General features: G+C 42.8%; 2 protein-coding genes across 5 annotated transcripts in view; both read right to left on the reverse strand.

Moving 5' to 3' along the window:
- Positions 1-1,497: 1,497 nt before the first annotated feature.
- On the reverse strand, positions 1,498-4,902 carry cldn34a (claudin 34a). The gene is made up of 2 exons (XM_023428909.2): positions 4,766-4,902; positions 1,498-2,974 (listed from the first exon to the last, which is right to left on the reverse strand). Exon 2 carries the CDS (start codon positions 2,884-2,886, stop codon positions 2,155-2,157), a length of 732 nt encoding a protein of 243 aa, XP_023284677.1. The 5' UTR covers positions 2,887-2,974; positions 4,766-4,902; the 3' UTR covers positions 1,498-2,154.
- A 123-nt stretch (positions 4,903-5,025) lies between these two features.
- Positions 5,026-24,171, reverse strand: part of shroom2a (shroom family member 2a) — a 34,837-nt gene continuing 15,691 nt past the window's right edge. For all 4 annotated transcript variants that reach the window (XM_087179970.1, XM_023428903.2, XM_087179968.1 and 1 more), the window contains 8 exons: positions 16,790-16,912; positions 13,920-16,317; positions 13,419-13,504; positions 9,400-10,005; positions 8,262-8,828; positions 7,022-7,187; positions 6,630-6,902; positions 5,026-6,537 (listed from right to left, as the gene is read on the reverse strand). In XM_087179970.1, coding sequence (XP_087036096.1) covers positions 6,265-6,537; positions 6,630-6,902; positions 7,022-7,187; positions 8,262-8,828; positions 9,400-10,005; positions 13,419-13,504; positions 13,920-16,317; positions 16,790-16,912 — 4,492 coding nt within the window. In that variant the 3' untranslated portion in view covers positions 5,026-6,264. The remainder of the gene's footprint in view (positions 6,538-6,629; positions 6,903-7,021; positions 7,188-8,261; positions 8,829-9,399; positions 10,006-13,418; positions 13,505-13,919; positions 16,318-16,789; positions 16,913-24,171) is intronic.

Below are 24,171 nucleotides of genomic sequence, written 5' to 3' on the forward strand. Positions count from 1 at the left end.
ATGACTTAGCATAACAGATTAGATAAAACATAACCGGCTCAGGGTATTATGTCAGGCTTATCTGCAGAGGGGAATGTACAAGAGAGAGGTGGGAGGGTGGTGAAGGCCTGGGCACAGAGTTAGAGAAATATTTCCCCCAAATCTCTTATCTACAGGAATGTTTTTGAATAATATTTAGTTTGACTTGATTAAATGAATATCAGTGGATCCTACGTTACAGATTTCTGGCACCACCGTCGTCCACCTCACCACCCTCCTGAAGCAGGTCTGCCATTCATCCACTTCTGGACTTGTGTTTTTGACAGAGAGCTGTGCTCGGCTGAAGAGGGTCTTTTGTTCCTCAGCAGCTAGCCGCCTCCGGAGAGGTGCAGCGGGCCACCGGGCCACAGTGTGTGTGTGTGTGTGTGTGTGTGTGTGTGTGTGTGTGTGTGTGTGCGTGCGCCTTCCCTGGCAACAATCACCCTCTCCATACTCACATGCCTGCTCTCGTCAGCCTCCTACCCAGGTCACATGAACGGGGGCCCCCCAGTCAACCTGACCTGCTGAGATCCCTCCTCACATGGGGCCCATTAGAAGCCCACACCTTGGCATGTCATGCTACCTCCCCCGTATGTGTGGTGATAATGCTGATCAGTCATTACAGGAACCTCCTGGCTGCTCGCTCCGACCAACATTCAGCTTTTACTGAGGACATAAAGTTTTTTATAACATCTGTAGATATGAATCTGTCCTTGAGCTCTGGCAGCTCCAGTCCTGCTGCTGTCATCAATACTCTTGTATTAATAATAGATCATGTGACTTGTATGTGAAAAGTTCCTCTCAGCTCTACAGAACATTTTAGCTTCTTTCAGCTCATTGTTTTGGTTTTCTGGTCTGGTAACATTACTGTTTTGATTCACTGTTGTTCAGCTGTTTTTGGTTGGAGCAGGCAACATGCCTAAGCTAACGCCGCTCAGGAGCGGGTAAAGGCCACAGCAGAACTCAAAAGAGAGCGAGCTGACATTCATGAGGTGGACAGTAACACAGCTCCAAATGAACGATAACGTTTCTCCATATGTGCTAGATGCAGGGCTGCGGTACCAACCGGGGCCCCGGACCCCCTGAGGCTCCGGGGCCCCGGACCCCCTGGGGCTCCGGAAGCTCCAGATTTTCAGTCTACATGATGAGGTAGAATATCAACTAGTTTTCAGACATGAATTGTTTATTTTGAGCTCATTTGTTGTAAAGTTGTGTTTTATAAAATTGCTTTCACTTTTTCATAGTTGAGGCTACGATCAACAATTATCTCCATTATTAATTATTTTCTGTAATAATCAATTGATTGTTTAGTCTGTAAAATTTCAGAAAGTCACGATCATTATTATCATCATTAACCCAAGTTTATGTCTTCAAACTGTTTTTGTGGTGTGAGCAGTCGTCAGACACACACACACCACATGTGAGTTTACTATCAGTGAAAACTGGGAAACAAGGAAATATTCACATCTGAGAAGCTGGTGCAGTGGTACAGTCAGTTATTGGTTATTTTATTTGAAAATGACTAAAACTATTAATCACTCACCAATTCATTTCCTGTTAACCAACTAATCAACTTATCAGTCCTGCTCTGGAGTCCTGGTTGGTTTCTGGGTGAACCTGCCATGTTCAGTGGGGGTCAAAAGATTTTTGCCCCAGGGCCCCATGGGAGATTAATCTGTGTAAATAGGCAACTGTTTTGTAACAAGTTCACTGTATAAACCTAAATAGTGATAGCATGAAGGTGTTATGTTACAGCTTGTGTTACTGCTCCTACATGACCAGCCACTTATTGTAGGTTATATTCTGATGTATGTCACATTAAAACAGTGATTCATATGTGCTCTGAGGACATGCGGAAACTCTTGTGTTGTCTCATGTACTTGTAATGAATCAGCATTGTTGTTGTATATGGAGGGGCTGCCAGCAGTAATCCTTCACATGAGAATATCACTATAAATCATGTTTAATTATATAATTATAATTAATGTCCAGTGATGATGAATTCTCATCTGTTAGTCTGTATGAGGATGAATTTTGATGTAACATCATAAACGATAATAAAATGTGATTGATTCAGCAGCTCTGCTTTAAATGTGACTCTTCTCTGTGGTATTCCTGCCGGTTCAGGTTTTTCCATCATGAGACTTGTTCAATGTGGAACACAGGATTATCCATTCCCTGGTTGACTCCATTTGTTAACTCATTCCAGGGACCATGGAGTGGGTCCCTGGTGTCTCTGGGGGCCTCTGACTTCAGAGTGTTCCAGGCATAGTGGTAGGAGAGGAAAAGCAGGCCACTGATGAGCATCAGGACGGAGGCTAAGATGCCCACCCCGATGGCAGAGCCGACCTGCTGCCTGACAGGAGGCACAGGGAGGTGAAACTCAGGAGGGAAGTCTATGGTGCTGTTGTTGAGCACAGAGCTCATGTTCCACACCAGCGGCACCAAGGACAACATCCCTGTGAGCAGATACAGGGTCCCTGCCAGCATGAAGACCAGCCTGATGCTGCTGCGATCCTCCAGAGAGAAGTAGACCATCCTCATGGCCACCGCACCGCTGACGTTTCCCACCAGGCCACAGACCACCGCCAGCACCATCAGCACCTGAGCCACGGGGATCTCCACTGGGACAAAAGAGTCTGAGATACTGATGCTCCGACAGTTCTCCATCTCTGGGAGGACTTGGCTGTAGAAACACGCTTTCCAGATACCCACCCAGGCCACGCCCGACGTGATGACGGATACATCGTCCACGTGCCACAGCCGCCACTCGTTGAGGCCGACCGTGGTCATGGTGAAGATCCACGCCAGGAAACCTGCTACCAGGCCCAGGAACTGCCTGTGAGCTGTGTGGGCCAGATAAATCATCCTGTCCAGTGTGACCACTAACGTCTGAGAGACTGTTCGCTGACTCACACAATGTTGAGTTCATGCAGCTTCTCTGACGTCATCACACCTGATGAAACAAACACAGATATATTCATCTTCTGGTCTCATTATGCCTCTGCGCCGTGTGGATGATATCTCTGTAACGCTTTGATGGAACTTCTTCAAATTTGGCACAGACATTAACTTGGACTCAAGGATGAACTGATTAGATTTTGGTGGTCAGAGGTCAAATGCAAGGTCATGGTGACCTCACATTCTTGTGAATTAAATATATCAGGAATCCTCAGATGGAATTTCATCACTTCTGTCACACTGTGACCTCACAAAACATCGTTTTTGGCCAGAACTCACAAATTCATTCACTAATAATGACCCAATTTAACTAAAATGTCTATAAGGATAAAATGATGAAGTGATGACATTTGAAATCCAAAAGGTCAAAGGTCAACTTCACTGTGACATCATAATGTCCTGTAAAAATAACTGCCCATTATTCAACACTGTAACTCAGGAAGGAGAGACTGTGACCATCAGGTTGGCGGAGGGATACAAACACGAGGTGGTGGTTGTAATTTTCAAATGTAGAATGGCCTCTTTAATTTCTGTTTACTAATTACAGTTCTCTGTATAACTGCTGAGAAACTTTGAATATGAGAGGTGGACAGCTTCAATATGTCGGTGGTGCCTTGTGCCAAAGATTGGTCTGGAGAACTGAGGCCTGAAGACAACTGAATTGCTTTGCTCCATGTTCTTATTCCACTGTTATTATCTGTATCATATTTACTGGTTTATACCTGGGATCTGGGCCAAAAACCTGTTGTAGATATATTATGTCATACTGTAAGTGTGTATATATACCAATAAAGCCAGTCCACAGATCACTAACAGGTAACACTGTAAAATGTTCCCCCTCAATAATATCGAGGTCTTCATTCTTTAAAAACAGGGATAACTGATAAAAATGTTTGTCTTTTATGTGCTTTTGTTTGAAAAATGACGATTGGCCACATGCTCAGCTCTTATATCAATATTGATCCAGTAGTATAATGAACCATGTCTTCCATGCGCAGTCTGTCCTGAACAGAGCAAGTTATCTGAAATATTTTGTCCATATATACACATATTACTAATAATAATACTCATTACTCACTACTGATAAACAAATACTTTTTTTTTCTCCTGTAAAGACCATGTATCCACAAACAGGTGACACAAGGAAAAACCAACATAAAGTGCCTTAGTAAGATGTTGTACCACAACCCCACGAGCTGCTAGAACAGCTTCACTGCTCCGCATATGATTTACATCATGTTGATACTCATCAAAACATGCTACAGAACCAACAATGAGACTGTGTGCAATGTGCAGCAACGAGACCATGACTGTTAATATAATCTGATGATACTGACTGTCACCACAGTTACTCCACTTATTATTCAGGTAAACTCTACATATAATGATGCAGCTGTATTTGTACAAGCATACATTAACAGACACTGATATTATTACCATAGAAGAAGAACTTGGACTGTAACAAACAGCATCACAATGAGATGTTTAAGTTCCTCTTTTTTTCAAACAATATCAAATTATCCAGGATATAAACGATGTCTACAAATACGGTGAGGGAAAAATTACTTTTAGAAGTTTTGGAACATACAGAAATGATTTCGGATTAAATTAATTTAGAGAATTAGAATACAGCTCCTCAGTGAAAGTGCAGAGAAACCTTATTTTCTAGTAACTGTAGGTACCATCTGTTCATGCACTGCTGGAGTTAATGATTGTCCATTTAAATCTTTGCAGGTTATGCAGTAAAACAAAACAACCCTCTCTAACATTTTGCCCTTTAACTCACTGTGATGTTTTTTCATCAGACACTGGATCCTTCCACAGATGCTTCATATATCACAGGAGAAAGAGTCTGAGCGACAGTCCACATTTTGCTCCAGTGTGTGAGAGGACACCACCTGATTGTTAAGATACTCCTTGTCATGTCGAATACTTCGACATGACAAGGAGTATCTTAACAATCAGCAGAGAGGAGGGCGGGGTGAGGTTAATGAATGACGATGGACATGAGCCGATCACTGAGAGGAAATCAATCAAACACTGGTGTGTGATTTCAGCAGACTCTTTATTCAACATAAAGGAGCACAGCTGATAAAGTGTTAAGAGTCAGGCTGTAGCTGTAGCAGTGCACAAAGCGTTTCAAACTGTAACATACTCACATGTGCAGAACAAACACCCTCCACCAGGCTTCACCTCGGGGAGACTGATTTAATCCTGACAGTCTGAAATTTAGACATTTGATAGACTCAAAGCTCAAGCTGGTCAAAATGCTTTGGAACGATTTTGTTCCATATTTGGTTGCAGAATGATCAACCTGAACAGTTTTTAGTGTTGAAATTATCTAGAGGTCAAGCAACATCTGTGGTAACTATGAAACATCTGCACCGTGAATAACAAAACACAGTGAAGTAATAAGACAAAAATACAGACTTGGTAAACTTACATGTGGCAACATCATTATCTAAACAAGATTCTGTGTCTGTGAATAAAACAGAGCAGCACTGACAGAAGCAACATGCAGAGGTGGATTAAAGAATGGACAGTGTTTTCAGTGACATGGAGAACTCCCCCGACATGTTCAATGTGGATTTGACTGTGGAGTTAAAGTCTGGATGTGAAGTGCTTCTTCTGTTTAGTGAAGTTGAACAAGTGCTCTTTAAAATGACCGGGACATTCACAAGGTTACACTGCTGCACTCACATCCTTCTGTCTTCATCTTGTTTATCGCAGAAGAAAAGTTTCTTCAGTGAGGGAAACGAGGGCACAGAAATCTTAGTACAAGGCCACTAGTTTATAAATTTTGACAAAAAGGTTTGAGTTGACTGAAATATTTGGCCAGATTTCATAGTTTATCTGAAAATGGTTACAGAGTGTGAAATTATTTAAACATAAAACATGATAAATACTCTTAGTTGCTCAGCATGTAACACACATCAGGTAGTGTGGCTGCTCAGATCAGTTGAAGATAAAATACTGTCCCCTCCTGCACAGATTCAAAAGGCTACAATAAATTACTAAAAAAAGAGCCAAAAACACAGAATAAAAACAGCAAAAAATGGCATGAAAGACATTAGATACAGTGGTCTGTTGATGCCAGAAAAAGCAGCATCTGTCACAAAGGAGTTACATATGGATGCTATCAGTCTGTGGGAGTCCACCTCAGGAGGTGTGAATTGAAAACTGTGAGAAAATGCAACAGTCATTGTTGCAAACAGGCTGTTTGTCTCTGTCTCCCTCTGCTGGACAGTGAGTAATAACCAGTCTGTCTAATCAGAGCTTTGGGCTTCAGAAGGACAGCCTCTGTTCTATTGGCAAACTGTCCATCAGACACTTGAGTTGCTCGTCGCCCAGTTTGATTTTGTCCTCAAGCTTGCGCTGCTCGATGATGAGCGCAGACTTCATCTTGACAAAGTGTTCATAGTCTGTAAGGCTGTCCTCTTGCAGGTAGTTGGCCAGGATGTCATAAACAACACGTTCCCGACGGTCTAGGTTCTCCTTCAGCTCCTTTGCGTCCTCATGCTGTCGGATCAGCAGCTTCCTCTTCTCGACTAGCGTACGCTGAAGAGGAAACAAACATCAGGATTACTGAGGATATGACACATTTTCTTCAAACACCATCAGTTCGATTTCTAAGATTTATATCCACTGACCCTCTCCTCAGCTGTAGCATCCTCCTCCAGGCTGTTGAGGGCGTTCTCCACTCTGGCTAGACGGCCTGACAGAGACAGCAGCAGACTCACCACCTTGTCCAGGTCCCCAACAAACATCCTGAACTTGTCCAGCTCGTTGGGTTTGCAGACCTGTTGGACTCGGGCCTCTACCTCGTCTCCCAGGGCGTTGTTGTCCAGGATGTCCTCCTGAAGACTCTCTCTGGCCTCCCGCAACACCTGTAGCTTCTTGCTAAGGCTGTCGATCAACTCTTGCTACATGACAAAAACAAACATTAATTAATACTGTTCTCAAAGGCCTTCAGTCAGGGGTGGGGGGTGGGGGGTCATGATTTGATGATTTGAAGACTAAATGTGTGTTCAGTGTCTGGTACCTTCTTGTTGGCCAGATTAATGTCCAGTTCTTCCTCTGAGTCTTCCTCCTTCTGCTCCTGCATGTCCTTCATCTTGATGAGGAGTTCAGCCTTTGGAGCAGATGTGCTGTAATATGTAGAGCTGGTCACCATAGTAACGGCTGCTGCCATATTGTCCTCCTTTTCCCTGAAATACAAAAAACAAATCATTTCCAAACCAAATAAAAAGACCCAGGGTAAAATCTTGTCAAAGGAAACTGGTGAAGGAACCAAACACATTTGTTCTGTGACACACGAGTGATTCAAGACAATTTGTTGATTCACAGTTTTCTCAGACTCAAACAAACAGCTGTCAGGGTCTTTATGCTGGTCATTGTCTGTCATCCAGACATCCTGTGTTGCACCCAGCGGCCTAATACAGTTGTACCCGGCCATTTCTGCCCAATGTTTGGTCTGTCTGGAGTGACTGAAGCTACTTTTAACAACTATTTCAAATTCTCTGGCAACATGAGGATGTGCAGTTATAAAGGTGTTAGAACTGACTCATACCGGAGGGATGTGTGCACAGTGTAGCAGCCTATTGTAGCTGGCATATATTTTATCAAATCATAATTTCTATTTTTTTCATATCAGCTGAGCTACTCCACAGCTACTCCAGATACCAGCAACTTCAGAAGTATAATCTGTGGTGCAAGTTTTTACCTGGTTGAGAACCAGTGGTCAAATGTATGAACCGGTTTTCTTTGGTCAGACAGATTTTTGTATCTTTACTCGTGTCAGTCAGTTCTCTGTGGCGCTGCTCTGACTGGATGTCACTGGCTGCTGTTTTAACATAACATTGTTTCAGGGTAATGTGACGACTAACACGGTAACATCTGTCATATTTTCACCTGCTGTTTTCCGACTTGAAGTTTTACTCTCTGGTAACATCTGTGTAAATGAAACCACACGTGGTACAGAACAGTAGGCCTCACAGACATGTTGAGTGTTTTGGAAGAAAAATACTAAACTGTTTGAGGGCCAGTGGTTTTTTCCAAGCTCATGTATATGAATGACTTTACTCTCATATGTAGAAACTAAACATACTGAGAGTAAATACACACTGTAGAGGTCAAACAAGAAGAGTAATCGGGTGAACTGTATAAAAGTTGAATGTTTTTTCAACAGTGCCCTGTGGTTTTATATACAGTAAGTTAGTCCAGCAGATCACAGATATAAGAACAGGCACCTCTCAGGCCATACAGAAGTAAGTGAGGCTGACCTTTCCTCAGCAGGCCGGGCAGCTGACTGTTTCGGGGGCACCTTCCTGCGTTGGTGAGCTTCTTCCAGCAGCTGCTCCCCCTGAGGGAAGATGCCCTCCATCAAGTCCATGGTGGTCTTCATTTTGCTCTGATCCAGAATATCAGCCAGTGACTTGTCCTTCCCCATGATGTCCCTGGCCAGCTCCTCTCTCTTCTGGTCCTCCTCAGTCAGTCCTGTGGTGACAGCGGTCCTGTCTCTGCTGGGCTCGGGCTCGTCTGTGGGCTGCGGTGGCTGCTGACAGTTGGAGTTGATGTGATCTCTGACAGTGGTCATGTATGTGTCCGTCTGAGAAGCTGGTGGACTGTCGGGCTCTCTCTGCCGAGTGAAGACACAGAAGACAGAGTCCTGCCCTGCACCTCCCAGACTGCTGAGCCTGTTAACACCAGGAGCCTCGGCTTTAATGGCAGAGGAGTCACTGTGCTTCAAAAATGGACTGTTCTCCTTCTCTGTGGCTCCCTCTAAGTGGACTATCTTAATGGGAACTTTCTTCACTGCAGAATTTTGGTTTTCTGTCACATGCTCCATCCTGAAATATCAGAGAAAGAAAAAGAGACAAACTTATAAAATGAAGCTCGGGGAAGTCTCTCTGTGTGAGGAGAAGAAAATCTCCTCAGTTTTGTTCCAGCCATCGATGATTTAAAGTTTCACTGCATGATGGCAACTCAGATTTTTTCCATGCCCAGTGTGCTGGAAGACATGTGGACTCCTCCTACCACTTTGGTTTTGTTAGCTGTAATAATCCTACTGTACAGTCAGAGGTTCACTACAGATGATATCAATTAGTTCTGAATCAGAAAGATGAACAAACAGCTTCAGACTACATTTTACATTTTCAGCATTTAACTGAATTACGCCGAAACCGCCAGTGGCTTTTATAGCAATTCGGAGAATCCCTCTAATTTACTGTGGCTTGATAGCACTCACATGTTGCATGTTGATTCTACAGAGGCAGTGACTCTCAATAAGCCCTTTTGTACAAGTAGCATAAAGACACGATAAGTAGTGGAGTTACAGTCACTGACTTCTGACTAAACTGGGTGGGAGTTTGCAGTTGCAGCAACACTGTGGAACTCATGAAACAAAACAAAAAAGTTTACCTGCTTGAGTCTTCATCCTGCAGAGAGACTGGAGGCTTGTCGCTGAGTCTTTGTGGGGAAAACTGTGGAGATGGTGAGCGCTGCCTCTCCATACTGGCCAGCCCTGAAGGTCTGTAGGAGGAAGCCGGGGGAGAGGAGGCCAGCTGAGGATTGGATGTTGATAGATGATGTACTGCCCCTTGTCCTTTGTCCACAAGTCCTTTGCCCTGCTCAGAATCTCCCTTTGCAGAGTGGGTGGGGACGAAGGCGGAGTTAGGATCAGTGTTAGGAGAGCAGTGGGTGAAGACTTCACTCTGGGAACTGGTGAGGGACTCTTGGGAGTCGACCTCTGGGCATGTAGGAGGGGGAGGCTTCTCCAGCGCAGAGGGCTTCCTCCTCAGTCCAGATGGCAACTCGTTGTGGCTGTGGTCCCCAGGCTGAGGGAGGCCAGACTCCGTGAGACCATGAGAGACAGATGTGGGTCTGTGGTTCACGGTGGCAGGAGCAGCTCTGTGTCTGCTGTCAGGGTTGGCTCCTGTCATGGGCGGAGGGGGTGGCGCTGAGTAATGTTCAAACTCCACCGGCTTTTCTCTCACTTTACAGTCACCGGGGCTTCTGTCAGAGAACCTGAGGAACACAATAGAAAGCTTTTAATTACACAGCGAGGCAGCAACAACTATCATCTGCAGCTTTATCAAATAATACACTGTGGTGGAGGACGTGTTGGTCTCCAGCAGCCACTGTGATTATGCCAGCATGACAAGACACACGTCTCCCTGGCTTGTGAAGGCCTCCTCCCTGGTAACCGTTCAGCTGGCAGTCTGAAGAGGAATATTTAAGTTCCCACAAAGTCTCCATAGAGGAATAAATAATCCTCCAGTGCAAAAAAGCAAGACCGGATCACTTTTTCCTGATGATTCACATTTACACTTTTAACTCTTTGGTAAAGTCAGACATGGAAGAGGAAGAAAAGGTCAATATCAGGAGATCACAGCAGTCATTAAGGACCTGACAGTGAACTAATGGAGCTGAGTTGAAGTGTTTTAACCTTTAGCATAATTTAACATACAGCACAGTGGAAAGCTGCCATTAACTCAGCCATCTGGGCACTATGGTGAATGCATACAAACCTACCTACTGCTGTGGTTTCATGCAAACAGATCTCATACACGTCAATTAGGAGTTCTCAGAGAACATTAACACAAACCACACAGCTTTAATTTAAGTCAACATTATATTGATTCTTCAGTCACATGACACAGTACAGAGACGTGTGGACAGACAGAGGCCACGACTCAAACCTCCCAGTCTGAATTCTTACAAGCTCTGACAAGTTACCCAAAGAACAACTGCTGTTGAAGCTTACACCCTCCCCTCTGGAAACAGTGTGAGAAAGTTACCTCGCACAAACGTGAAACATGATGCCACTGATATCTGGTAGTTATATTACTGTGATGTAGGTGTTCAACCAATGACACGTTTATGTCGGAAAACACGACACACTCTCAAGAAAATAACTTATCTGTGATTGTATAATAAAGAATTTCTTAAACATTTTTGTCTGTCTAAGGTGCCCAAACATTATCTCTGATCCTTTCAGTGTGTATGCACTAATACACTATTTTCTTTGTGAAATAAGAGACAAGAAAGCATTCAGGATGTTTCCAACTTTACAAATGTTGTCGCTGTCGTTAGCAGCTGTGGAAAAGTATAGGATTATTAGGAATATAATAGATTTAAAACCAAATACGTAATAAGATATTGTACCAACTCACCCCATGTGAAGTCTTACTGCTGTCATTTCCAGAGAACAGAGGTAAAAGCGAGTGAGCTGTCTGTCTGTCTGTCTGTCTGTCTGTCTGATGACTCTCTGACAGAAGCCACCTGTTGGAGTCTTTTTACACCTGTATCAATAACACTATCAGGGTGGAGCACGCCTCACTTAGCTCATCTCTCAGACTTCTGAATGACAATAACATCCTCTGCACTGTTGTAATGCAAACGTGACATATGGTGTGGCTCCTACATGAGGGATACTCTACACCCTTCAATGAGTTTCACCAGTGGGAGTTTAGATAATGCACAAAGACTCCTGAATAACTGGTTACAAACCATGAATTCATCTTGACTATGTCACCTTACAAAGTTTAAGAATCACTCTATGTAATCTGAGACAATCTGACCAACATGTTAGAGTATTAAACATCTGAATTCTACTTTTACAAACCTGGCATTAAGATTAAAATACACACGACACATTACTGCATAAACATCCACTTCAAAGCATTTGCAATGAAGGGATATTCCAGCAATATAGGTTTTCCTTTAAGTAGGGGGACAAAGCCACAGAGGCTGAGATATCCCATAATGAATCGCAATATTAGTATATAGTATAGTATATTTCATTAGAGCCTCTCTGTCTGGTAACTACCCACTTCTTTCACCAGATTGAAACACTTGATTTCAGTTTAAAATGTTCTTTTTGTCTCAAGCCCAAAATGAGTTCACCCTCATGATGTCATCAAGGTTATTTTTTTTATCTAGAGCCATAGAAGACATTATGCAACATGCTGAGTGGTACTCTCCATGTAAAGTAAGGTAAACTACGTTCGATTGATTTTAGCGTAATTGGATGCTGCTGGTGGAAAAATATAAAATAATTTCTGCGCTTCATTTCAAAATAAAGGTAGAAACAAGAGGTGAACAGACAACTGGAGGTCATATGGGATCATCAAAGGATCAAATTAAATCATCAGTGTTAGCTGTAAACATTTCACCCTTCCCATAAAACAAACAGTCAGCAAGCAAGCAGGTTTAATCCACTGTCACCAAACCACTTCATATACACAGGCAGCTTCATAGTCTTGATGTTTGTTATTTAAACCTTCCTCCAGTCTTATACATAATTCAAATCAGGGTTAATATTTCCACACTTTTCCCCACTGAAGTTATTGTAGATGTGAGTCTGTACTTAGCTAGCTATGCCCACCTACTGTGAAACTGAATTCTCTGTAGCCTGCATCTAATTGTTTGAAAGAACAAATGAGTTTTCTATAATTATTTTTTCCCTGAAACACAGAGGCTAAAAAAGAGTCTACATCCATGCTAGCAGCTCTGTGAGACTGCACTTAGACACAGCTTTCAGCTAAATGGTCATTTCAGCATGCTAGCATGATCATCATGAAAGTGCTAACATGGTGTGGGCGCTAGATGAAAAGTTATTACAATTCATCCTAAGGGGGACGTGACTGTGGGCACCAAATTCCATGGTAATCTATTTAGTAGTTGTCGAGACATTTCACTACAGACCACATGGCAATCTCATGGTGGTGCGAGAGGAAATGGAATCATGAAATTCAACTGGATTCATCCTCTGAGGCCCAAGAGAGTGCGTGCAAAATTTCATACCAATCCATCTCATAGTTGTTGAGGTGTCTCTGTCTGGACCAAAGTGGTGGAACCAACCAACTGAACGACATCGCCACCCATGGAGCCACTGCCACTAGCATGGCTAAAAATCTAATTATGCAAAGCACCAGATCTTATTGATGATAATTTCATGCCTAGGACCGGCCCCCTGAACTCCTGTCCCCATTACATTCCAATAGAGGGCTGAAGAAACACTTCCTCACTGTCAGACATGCCTCGCCTACACCAGTAAGCCTCCACTGAACGACACAAAGCGCAGCAAGAGAGACGGCTTATGTTGTCACAGCTGCGCCAGGGCAGTGCCACTGGTATGCCTTGACAGATCACAAAGACTTCACTGTTCCTCTACAATCTCATTGCCATCTTTCACTGATAAAGCTCGCGAGCAAAAACACTAAGATATCATGAAAAATATGCTGATAGAATGACACAGGTACAAGATCAAAATAATACAACTGTCAAACTGTACATTATAGTAAAGCAAAAACTCAAATGCAAAAACACTGATATTCTTGCATTTATATACAGTACTATATAATTGAGACATGAAGTAGTCCCACTTCCACAGACGCTGGTTCACTAGCAGGTCACATCAAATGAAATGTACTCACCCTGTAGCAGTGTTGAGCAGCTCAGCAGGTTTTCTCTCAGTCTGGGAAAACTCGGTCTCAGACTTTCTTGCAGGAACTGGAATCTTCTGTAAATAAAGTTAAACAAACACACAGACTGTAAAGTTAATAATCCAGAGAAAAGAAGCTTCCAGCGATCCCAATAGCAGAGTTCTTTCTTTAATTATTCTAACAAACTCATGTTGCAGCTTTGCAGCTTTTCACTTGTGAAAGGCGTCAGCAGGTTGGTGCCCCTCTCTCTTCCTTAAGATGAGGGTGTGTCATTATGAACAAACATGGATTAATATTTGACTTGGTTTTTTCCTTTGTTCCTTTCACTTCAGTCAGTGTGTTTGTCTTAACAAGATGTAAAACCACCTCGACAGCTTGGTGCAGTTGCAACATTTAAGTTATTAAAATCATCTTCAAACCTCAAATTTTTTGATCATCCCAATAAAATGTTTGTCATTTTGAGATTACTAACGTTATGACTTTGTGCCTCACCTGCCCATAGATGTCAGCTGAGGGAGAGGATCTGGATCTCTCATGCAAACAGGTGGTTTTAGTTCTCTCCTCAGGTCCAGGATCCAGGATGTTATCAGCTGATCGGTACCGTCCGGAGGCTCTGGTTTCTGGTGGTTTCTTCTGTGTATTCCATCTTGCCTCATACTCAGCAAAGGTGCCCAGTCTTTGCTGGTCTAGGATGGACTGCTTGTGTGCAGAGTAAGAAGCTCTCTGGGCCTCCTCAGTGTACTCTCTGCTGCTGATCCCTTTCATTGTGTCTCCTGCTGCACCGATTGAGGCAAGATCTTGGCCTTGGTTCACTTGGTTCACTTGGTTCCCACTTTCTTTGAAGAGCTTCTGTCGGTCTAATGAGGAGCTTGTTTTTTCGTTGCATGGGAGATCTTCTTTCACACCGACTTCATGGATCTTGTCTGGTTCAGAGAAAGACCTGACCTTCTTTTCTGCAGAAAAACGCTTCCGGCCTCCAATGCGAGTCACCTGACCAGCAGCAGGCCCTGATTTACTCATCACAGATTCTGTGACAGTTGGCAGAGGGGTGACATCTTTACGGGCCAGTGCTGAGGATGGGTAGTTAGGTAGGGCCTCCGCTGCAGGGTTCTCCACTAAGACTGGCTCCAGGTCTTTTCTCCTGAAAGAGGTAGCCTTCAGCACCCTTGCTTGTGCTTCCTTCAGATGGTCCTTGTAGGTGTTGGTGAAGGATCCGTCTGCAGACGATGGAGTGGTGCTTTCAGTGGACTTCCAGACATCCTGATCGTCTTCAGTCTCACCCTCAGCACCAGGAAGGATTGCTGCGCTCCTACTTTTCTGCAGCTTGGCTCTTCTCATCTGGATTTCATTCCTCAATGTTGTGGCAAAACGATCAGTGCGCTTTGCCTGCTTGCTTTCAATGGACTCCTCAGAGATTGTGCCTCTTGTTTTCTCATCTTGGCCTGCAGCATCCATGGATAGAGAGTGCAGCATGGGGGTTACTTGGGGGCTGATTTTGTTGCTCACTTGACTGTGATATCTAATGTCTTGGGGTATTTCTCTGTGTTGTAGTGGGAGAGACCTTCGGTGTTCAGATTGTCTAGTAGGAGGGTAATTCACGTACGGAGTCTCTGTGTTGTGTCCTCTCTGGCTTCCCCTATTATCTGAGCTGGGTTTAGGAACACAGGTTTCCAGTACAGTAGTAACTTGGTGCTTGCTGTATCCATTACTGTCTTTACTGTGTGAGGAGTGTTGTTGGGGCTGATGATACTTCACTTTGGTGACTGTCTGTGGGCTGAGAGAATTACGCTCACTGCTGCTCTCTGCCAGGTCCACGCCTGTGACACTCCTCCGGTCCTCTGGTTTTCCTGACATCAGCTGGGGGTTGGGCTGCGTGGGCTGGCATGTAGTGACACAGTAGTATCGGCTGTGTCCACTGCTGTCAGTGTTTTGGTCAGTGGCTGTGATCGACAGGGAGGTGCTTAAGTTCCTTCTCTGGTTCTGACCAAAGTGTTGTGCAGAACCGTTAGTAGGCATTTCCTGCATGCTACAGTGGTAGCCACCTGCGTTCTGTGGCTTTGGTACAGACGTAGCCCAGGGCTGAGAATACAAAGTGCTTTTGTCACTGTGGTGTCTCTGATGGTAAGGCTGGCCTTGCCGAACATCACTGCTGGACAGGGAGTACTGCTTGTTTGAGCTGAACTGGTTGTGGCTAGATTTATCAGATGAAGGGTAAAAACTGTCGCTGTCAATTTTCAGGGAAAGGTTGTGGCTGCGGCGATTTTCAGTCGCAGTCTTGTGTGGATCAGGTCCTTCAGGGTGAGCTATCCCGAGCCCCCTTTCATGTACCTTTGTTGCAGCAAAACTGTCACTGCGTGCAGGTGGAGGGGGTGGGGGAGGGGATGGGGATGCAGTCTTCTTTTTCTCAGGGACATTCCAAACAGGTCCAAAGCTGGTTCTGCTTGAAGTGGAATGGCGGGAGCCAGCCGGGTCCTCAATCTGTGGACACTCATAACCTGCGCTTACTCCTGGCATCTGAAAATATGTGAGCCTATCATCCTGTTTGCCTCCCTCAGTCAGGTTCTGGCTGTTTCTACCATTGTTGTGCTTTCCTCCTGCATCCCACTGGTTGACTTTATAGAGCATGTTCTCTGTTGAGGCGGTGTTGCTCTTTGACAGGGTGTAGTCTGGTGTGCCAGAGCTGGTGGAGAAGGAGCTGTAGGCTGAGTCTCGTTTGCCTCCTCCGAGGTGCTCCATGCTGTTGTTAGACTTGGCAGGTGACAGCTGACCGGCAGGGTACGGATGTGCAACATGTTCTAGACTGTCCATGCTGCCAAGAGAGCTGAACTGGTCAGACACTCTGCGCAGGTTTGTCTGCTCCCAGCCAGAGGAGAGATCAGTTGAGGATGAGCTGGAGGTCAATGGAAATGACAACATGTGACATTAGAGGAAAAAAAAACAGTTTTTCTTCTTGAAAACGTTGACATTTTCCTAAAGACTACTATTTGTGATCAGGTTATAAATTATGGCCCTTTTACATTTACATTTATATTTAATTAATTATCATCTCCTTGGCAACACAGCTGGAGAACACAGCAAACACAGGACAAGCAAACTAAATGTTCTCTTTAAAGTTGCATCTTGATAATTAAAATTCATAATTCTATGTTTAAATATAGAATAGAGTCATGAATGTCAATAAAATGAACCTTTATACCTTCACTCATTGAGCCAATGCAATAAAGTGACAACACAGGGCTCTTACTTGGTGTTGCCATATCATCATTTATAGCTCACGGTTATCTTGGTCACCAAAGAGTAATCATAAAGTTTGATATCGAACACTGAGACTCAAAAGGCAAACTTCAACATCCCAGCGTTACCTTGCATCATATCTGGTGTGCCAGACTGGTGTGGGTGGAGACTGTGTTTTGGCAGTCTCTGATTGGCTTTCGTTGAACTTGGTGGCGTGCCAGGAGTGAGGCCTGCTTATGGGTTCATTCCGCCTGCAGAGAGGGCAAAAAACACAGACTGGATTAGAGAGCAACCCCGTATGGAAAACAGTATGTCTGCTTCCATATATGAATCAGTGCAACTGAAACTTACAAATATAACTAGTGCTGCAACCCTGATGCTGCACCACAAATGAAACATTTTTACTTGTGTCACTGCATCTATACTGAGGCAGTGATTTACAGCATTTTCGACATTCACAGTCACAGATGGGAACTTAATCACAAACTCTGTGCAGCTGCACATTACACATACCCTTTAAAGTGGTTCTTTCTGAATTGCATGTCAAGAGAAGGTAAACAGAATATATGAGCATAAAATGGCATGAACCAAAATTAGAATACAATTTGACTTTCATCAATATAAACACAAAACATGCGTATACATGTCATGGACACAAATTGTATTTACATGCTCCACAAATGGGATGAACATCATTCATCTAATGACATGAACAATGAGACAATCCAAAAAAGGGCATGCCAGTGAGGGCAGGTAATAAACCACAGGAGAGGGAGAGTTGCTATGAGAGGAATGAAGATGATATTATCACTAGACGAATGATTAATGTGATTATGGGCACAGGGCAGGCAGGGAGGGAGGGAAGGAGAGGAAAAAGGGGAATGGTTACTACTGATTATGATGAAGCCACAGAACTGTACCTCATGGAACTTCGCAAAATCTTCGTGAGAAAGCTTCTTGCCACATGCACGTCATTCTCTGAGGGCATTTTCTGAGCTACTATATCCACCATTTTCATATTCCTAGGCAGCAGGGGGAGGAACACATACACTAAGAGCTCACCGACAATTGACTGGATTCACAGTAGAAGACAGGACAAAGAAGACCACCTGACATTTATACTGCTGGTTCTGATTGTTGACAGTTTGTGCACTCTATAACACAGCATAAAGGTTCATGAGTTGTGGAGTTCAGTGCATCAAAATCTCACGAGGACAAAAGGTTCTTTAATCCAACTGCATCATCACAAATTGCTCCTAATTCTCCAGACTATAACATGCAGTCTACAGAGGTGTACACGGCTGCTGATACATGGTACAATAGCTCCCTCTCCTGGTCACATTTGTGTCTGCGCGTGTTGTTATATTTTTAAGTTTCATGGAAGTTGAAAATGAGAAAACACCTATGTGATGGACCTGAATCACAACAGAACCAATACTGGAATGAATCAGAGTTTTCCTCTTCTCTCATTAAACTCATCGATAAAATATTACATCACTGAGGTGAGCTGGTTGTGCTCAGACTTTGCCATATGGTCTCAGGGGGAACACACCCCCAGCATGGGGCAGGGGGCTTAAGAGAATAGAGAATCTCTTACACAATCAGATCAGCCACCTCACCCCTCAAACCAAGCTGTCGTCTGCCTCCCAGACAACCTCTGTGTACTCAATGACGTTCACAACTGACATCATCTGACAGTCACAGGGGACTTTTGAAGTCATTTAGTTTTCTGCAGTTACACCCGTAGTACTGTAATGTGTGGGGTGATGAGGAAAAACATGGGATCCTTCAATTAACATCATTATGTATATTATTTATGGCATGTATGAAACGGGTCACCCCAAATTTTGAGACATTTAGAGAATCAGTTTATACTGAGAGGGTTCGGGTTGTTTTCTCTGTGACTGTAGTAAGATTTAACACCTCAGGCTCTGACCTTTAACAAAAGACTACAGACAAATTAAAGGAAAACCCAATTTGAGCTGTTGGTCAGCACGAGCTGCAAGAACAGCTTCACTACACCTTATCATTGATTCTACAAGTCTCTGAACTGCACAGGAAGATCAACACCATTCTACCTAAAGATATTACATCATCTGGTGTTGATGATGGTGGTGGAGAGCACTGTCTGACACTTCGATCCTAAATCTCCCAAAGGTGTTGGGACTGGACTGAGATCTGGTGACTGTGAAGGCCACATCATACGATCAACATCATGTTTCTCCACTCATTTTCCAGGTTTTTCCCTTAATTCATCCCTGTCTGGTTGTAAACTGTCCAATAAATTATACAAAAACACTTAATACAAACTCATTCTCAACACGTAAGAAATGTTATTCTTAGTGCCTTTCTGGTAGTTAGTTTATCACTTTACTGCAGATGTAGCTTAGACTGGTGAAGAATTTTAGACAAAGCTTTGCTTGCTTGCTTTCATTCTCATTGGACTCAACTTGCCCTACAAAGCCATGAGGTCAAGAGGTCTTGCACCCTCAGTCACCTTGTCTAAAGGCCTTCAGTGATCTGATGACAAGAGGTCCAAACAACAGCTTCCTTCAGATGAAGACCTGAAACTAACTTCTGAGTAAAATGAATAGAGTAGGTTATTATATTTACACCCTACACTCACTTTTATAGATTTAGAATTTTCAGATTGAGACAGAGATTTAGTTAAGCTCAATAAAATGGGACAATTCCACAAAATTAATTGTGGATTAGAGTTAAGGCTTATTTAGAGGACAAAGGAAAGCCAACATGGAGCGCAGTCTTCCTTGTCCCCTCACGGTCCGTGTTTCTGGGGCACCAGGAGCTAGCCACACATGGCGCCTGCTATTGGTATGCAAATGAGCCTGGTTTTATTAGGCCTATCGTCAGGGCTACAGCTGGGCCAGCACAGATATGCTAGGAAAGTGAATCAGTTGCCTCAAATGGGGGCAGGGGGAGAGACTGTTTTCTGAGTGATCAGTTTAGAGCCAAATCTCACTTCAAATGTGTCCAGTACCAACCAGTCCACATTCAAAAATAAACAGCCTGCACAGGGGACTCGTTACAACCCTGACAAACTAATGGCCTGTTAATCAATTAATAAAACCTGAGACGCTGAGGAGAATATTCACAGATGATTTTGTTTTACCTATAAGCCTTTTCCCTCAAAGATTAATTTGCATTTGCGTTTGAAATGCTAAGTCTTGCTGATCATGGCTTAACCTAAATGAGGGATGACCTCATACTGAATGATAAGACAAAACAATCAAAACAATAACAGAATATTAGGGTCATAAGACAAAGCAATGAAAACCCCAATATGTTAAATATCCCCAACTCATTCACCTAAACATAGCAAGACTCAAGCTGCAGGTGTGAGTCAAAAGGTTTAGGGCTCAAAAAGTCAATTAAACATAAAACAAAGTTAACGTGACTCACCAAACATCTGGATCAAAGGTTTCAAAATGGACACATAGTAGAATTGTATTATTTGAAAGGCCAAAAAATAATATGAGACTGGAGTTCAGTTTGGAAGTGTGACCAGTTGTTTCCGTGTGCTGGTCAGGCACCACATTCCACAGACACTTCAAAGACGGGCCAAAATAAAGAGACATGCAGGCCGCCGAGGTCTGAGCATCATTACACAGCTCCAACAGTGATCCACTACCTCCAAACACACTATCCACAAATACATAATATCCACCACAGAATGACCATAACTAAAACTGAGCTCTCCCAGCAGTGTTGGTTTGAACAGAGGGGAGATTTCCTTCAGGATTATGGGGGTTTTACCCCTGAGAGGGGGTGGCAGAGTGTACAGAGAAGGAGGAGGGCTATTGTCACAGCCAGTCCCCTTGGAGTATTCCCGTACCTTGCCTCGTCTCATTGGCTCTAAGGGGCTAATATGCTAATGCTGGGATGAAATGCCGGACTCTTCTTTTCCCATCTCCCCTGTTGTGAGGCAGACATGCATTTCTACCATTACTATGGCAACACGGTGATCTCTAGGGTGCAAGGGCACCCAGTTTCCTGAAAGCTGTGGCTAATGAGCATTCTAACTGGCCAAGCAGGGATGTCAGCAAAACATGGCAAATACTTAGTGTTCCAAACTAATGACTTTAGCCCATTATTTCAGGTTGTGTTGTTTGTTGTAGTTAAATGAATATATGAACCTAAAATAGAAAGAATATAAATTAACCTCATGCTCACTGCACTCAGAATCCCACATGAGAACTTTTTTCTATCTTACCACCTTAACACCATCACTTCATTCTTATTTTGCTGCTATTTCATTGGAATTTCCTCTTTCATTTTTTACATTCTTTAAAATAATGATTCATGTTCATGAGTAGTCTGATGGCCTCTTGCACTAAATACTGAATGCTATACCAGAGTGAGATTGAAATACATAAATAAATTAACAATTTTATTTCATTTATTTATTTACAAGAACAATGAGCTTTAATTATTTAAGTGAGTGTGCTAGTGTTAGCAACCTCTGTAATTAAAATAGACTTCTGAAAGTGTCCTGTTCTGTGATCATGTAACTAATCACATTTAAAGGAATCTGGTTCTGTATAGGAAACGATTAACAAGTGTTGTGCAGTTTGATGAAGTTGTCCAATGTGAGCTTTGACTTGCAGGGTAAAGATTCATAAAGCACCAGAACTACATAATACCTTTCCAATGAAAAACTAAGTAATCCACATGATATGTCTATTTTTATTAGATTTTTTTTTTTTTTTGCCACTGCTCTGTTGTCTAAACTGTTGCCTTTGGGTAATGACTATGATAAATGGTATAAATGTGAGAAACACATCCTGGGTGAGTGACAAACAAGTGTTTCTTTTTATTAAAACGTTCCCTGGCACAGCAGCTAGAGGTCTGGTGACAGGCAAGAAGATTAGCAAATAATAGTAACAACCTAAAGCTGATAGGAAGGCAATAAAATTCACAGTGATCTATTGTGAGGGAGGCAATCAAGCATAAGGCCCCAACAAGGTATTCATTGTGAGGGAAGTACAATAAACATGTTTCATTCCCTTAAGTTTAACAAAAGCATTAAATATCATATTAAGTGTTAAGCAAATCAAATAAGTTCTGATTCTAACATGCTGATCTCAAAAAAAGGAGATGGAAACACTTTCGGTTGTTTAACATGTGACTCTGTGCCTCAGACAACCTCCTGATGTGTTTAACAGATTTCAGTCTGTACATAAGGTATATTGGCCACATTTATACTCTCATTTTAAAGCAGATAATCTACTGTATGTCTGAATACAGGTGACCAGGACCTCACCTTGTCTAAATCACATTGTTAACCTTGGTGTCTTTGGTGATGGAATTAACTGTATTATCTCCATGAGATAAAACACAAAGCAAAGTGTAGCATCATGTACAGTATAAATGGACAGAAAAATGGGGCTGAGAGGACCCTGCCTGCTCCTGGAGATGAGATGGTGGAGTCCATTTAGGCCCTGAGGGTCTGACAAAGGCCTTCTTCAGCAGAACCTACAATCAAACCAGTCATGTTTCGGGTGAGAGAGGTGAACCATGAGCCGCATGTAATGACCAGCACATTCCTGGGCTGAGTGGCATACCAGCTGTCAAGTCACTGGCTGCCTGCACTGACCCACAGCCCAGAAACACCTGGAAACTTTTTGTCTGAGGCTCACTACAACATACAACCTCCATGTCCTGAGACATAGACACAGTCCATTATTAAAGTTCAGGGGAATCAGTGTGAAAAAGTACAGGTATGAATTCACAGACAATCTTTCAATCAAAGCATGTAGCTAGGACTCAGTGTTCCATATTACTTACTGTTCAGTATCAGCTGAAGTGGATTGTGGAATGTAATGCCAACCACAAACAACCCATAAAAAGTGTCGTAAATAACATAATAATGTGAGCAAACATAGTTGTTATTAATGTTTATGTAACATCAGCAGTGACATGCCCTTACTGTAGCCCTCTGATCTTCTCCATAAACATTCCTAACAGCAGCTATGTGATGACAAAATATTTCTAATGTTAGACAAGATGAGACAATAACAGACTGAATATGAGAGATGAATACTGTAAAACAGTACTTCTCAAACTTCTTCACATCAAGGACCCTAAACTGACACAAATTAGACCACGGATCCTCATCTGATAAGATTTTAACATTTTATAACAGAAACTGTTTGAAACCCATCAATATTTACACATTCTGCCATTGTGTTGCTAATGGATGGAAATATAGTGAAAATAAGTTATTCCCCTTTTTGTTGGGGACCCCAGAAACACCCTCAAGAACCCCTGGGGGTCCCTGGGCCCCACTGCTTTGAAAGATGGTGAATTCACAGTAAACTGGTGATTATGGTATAAATTAGGGCTGCACAATAGTCGAAATCACAATATGGCCAAGTGCAATATCCAAACCATGGGAGTTGCAATTTTTCTGATAAAGGTAAAATGTGTCACAACATTGTAGTTCATAGTCGGCACCATAAGTATTGTGGTGCTACAGAGACGCCCCAACCGACAAATCATATTCTCCAGACATAAGGGAACATGTTCGTTTGATACAAGACAAAAATCACATCATCATCTTTATATTTTCTTCAGTGAAAAAAGTGCAAAAGTTTAACATTCCTTAAAAAAAAAAAAATCCCAAATACACGAAATGGTCAAGAACTATCATTTATTCATTTCACATTGTGGAAAACCCATCACAGTTCAGACTATGTGTATTTCAATGATTGAAACCTTCATCCTGTAAAACTAGTCACATCCACTTCAGTGACTTGCTGTCAACTCACCTTGGCAATGGAACAAACCAACAAAGAAACACAGGGGTGTAGTTAAGACTGGGCAACAGTGAAATCTCTAAACTATGATTTCCTCAGCTGAGACCCAAAAAATTTTAAGAAATCTACTTACGACAAGAATTCAGCGCACAGCGTTCCAAACATACTACATAGGCTTATTTAGAAAAACAAAGACCAGCAAATGTAAGCTACTGGACTGCAACCCCTACTGAATGCTTACACTGTAAGTTAGGCCAATAAGCTTTTCTGGGTATAATTGGATTGAGCACCAAACCTCTGTGCAAGCTTCACTTATCTCAAATAGCCACACAGATGTATCATGGTAATGGAAACAGCATTCTTGATAACCTAGCAACTCACAAAATCTTTACCCCTGAGCTATAGCAGAGAATATGTCTTCCAATGCTAAATAATGAAGCACATTAGTGAGTATGGTACTTCTCTATCAGAGCCAGAAGGGGGAAACCAAATGCCACAACAAACTTCCAGTTTCATGCTGTAAAGTTTAATGATTCACTCAAGTTAGTTTCATGTTCAGCAAACGCCTCAAGGGAGAGGAAAGAAAGGCAGTCCAGACTGTGGGGGTCCTGATGGAGAATAAAATCCTAACTGCCCCAACCTAGAGAGGTAAGTAAAATAATGTGAACGCACAAAAGAGTTTAGCTGCCAAGGAAACAGGGGACAGATTTACATGCGACAGATTTTAGTGCTTC

The sequence above is a fragment of the Seriola lalandi genome, unplaced genomic scaffold (genome assembly GCF_002814215.2).
Source record: "Seriola lalandi dorsalis isolate HSWRI2012SDOR001 ecotype SW California unplaced genomic scaffold, Sedor1 jcf7180002054885, whole genome shotgun sequence".
Taxonomy (NCBI): domain Eukaryota; kingdom Metazoa; phylum Chordata; class Actinopteri; order Carangiformes; family Carangidae; genus Seriola; species Seriola lalandi.

Excerpts from the sequence above, each read along its gene's own strand:
- cldn34a (XM_023428909.2), bottom strand. The coding sequence starts at position 2,886 with ATGATTTATCTGGCCCACACAGCTCACAGGCAGTTCCTGGGCCTGGTA.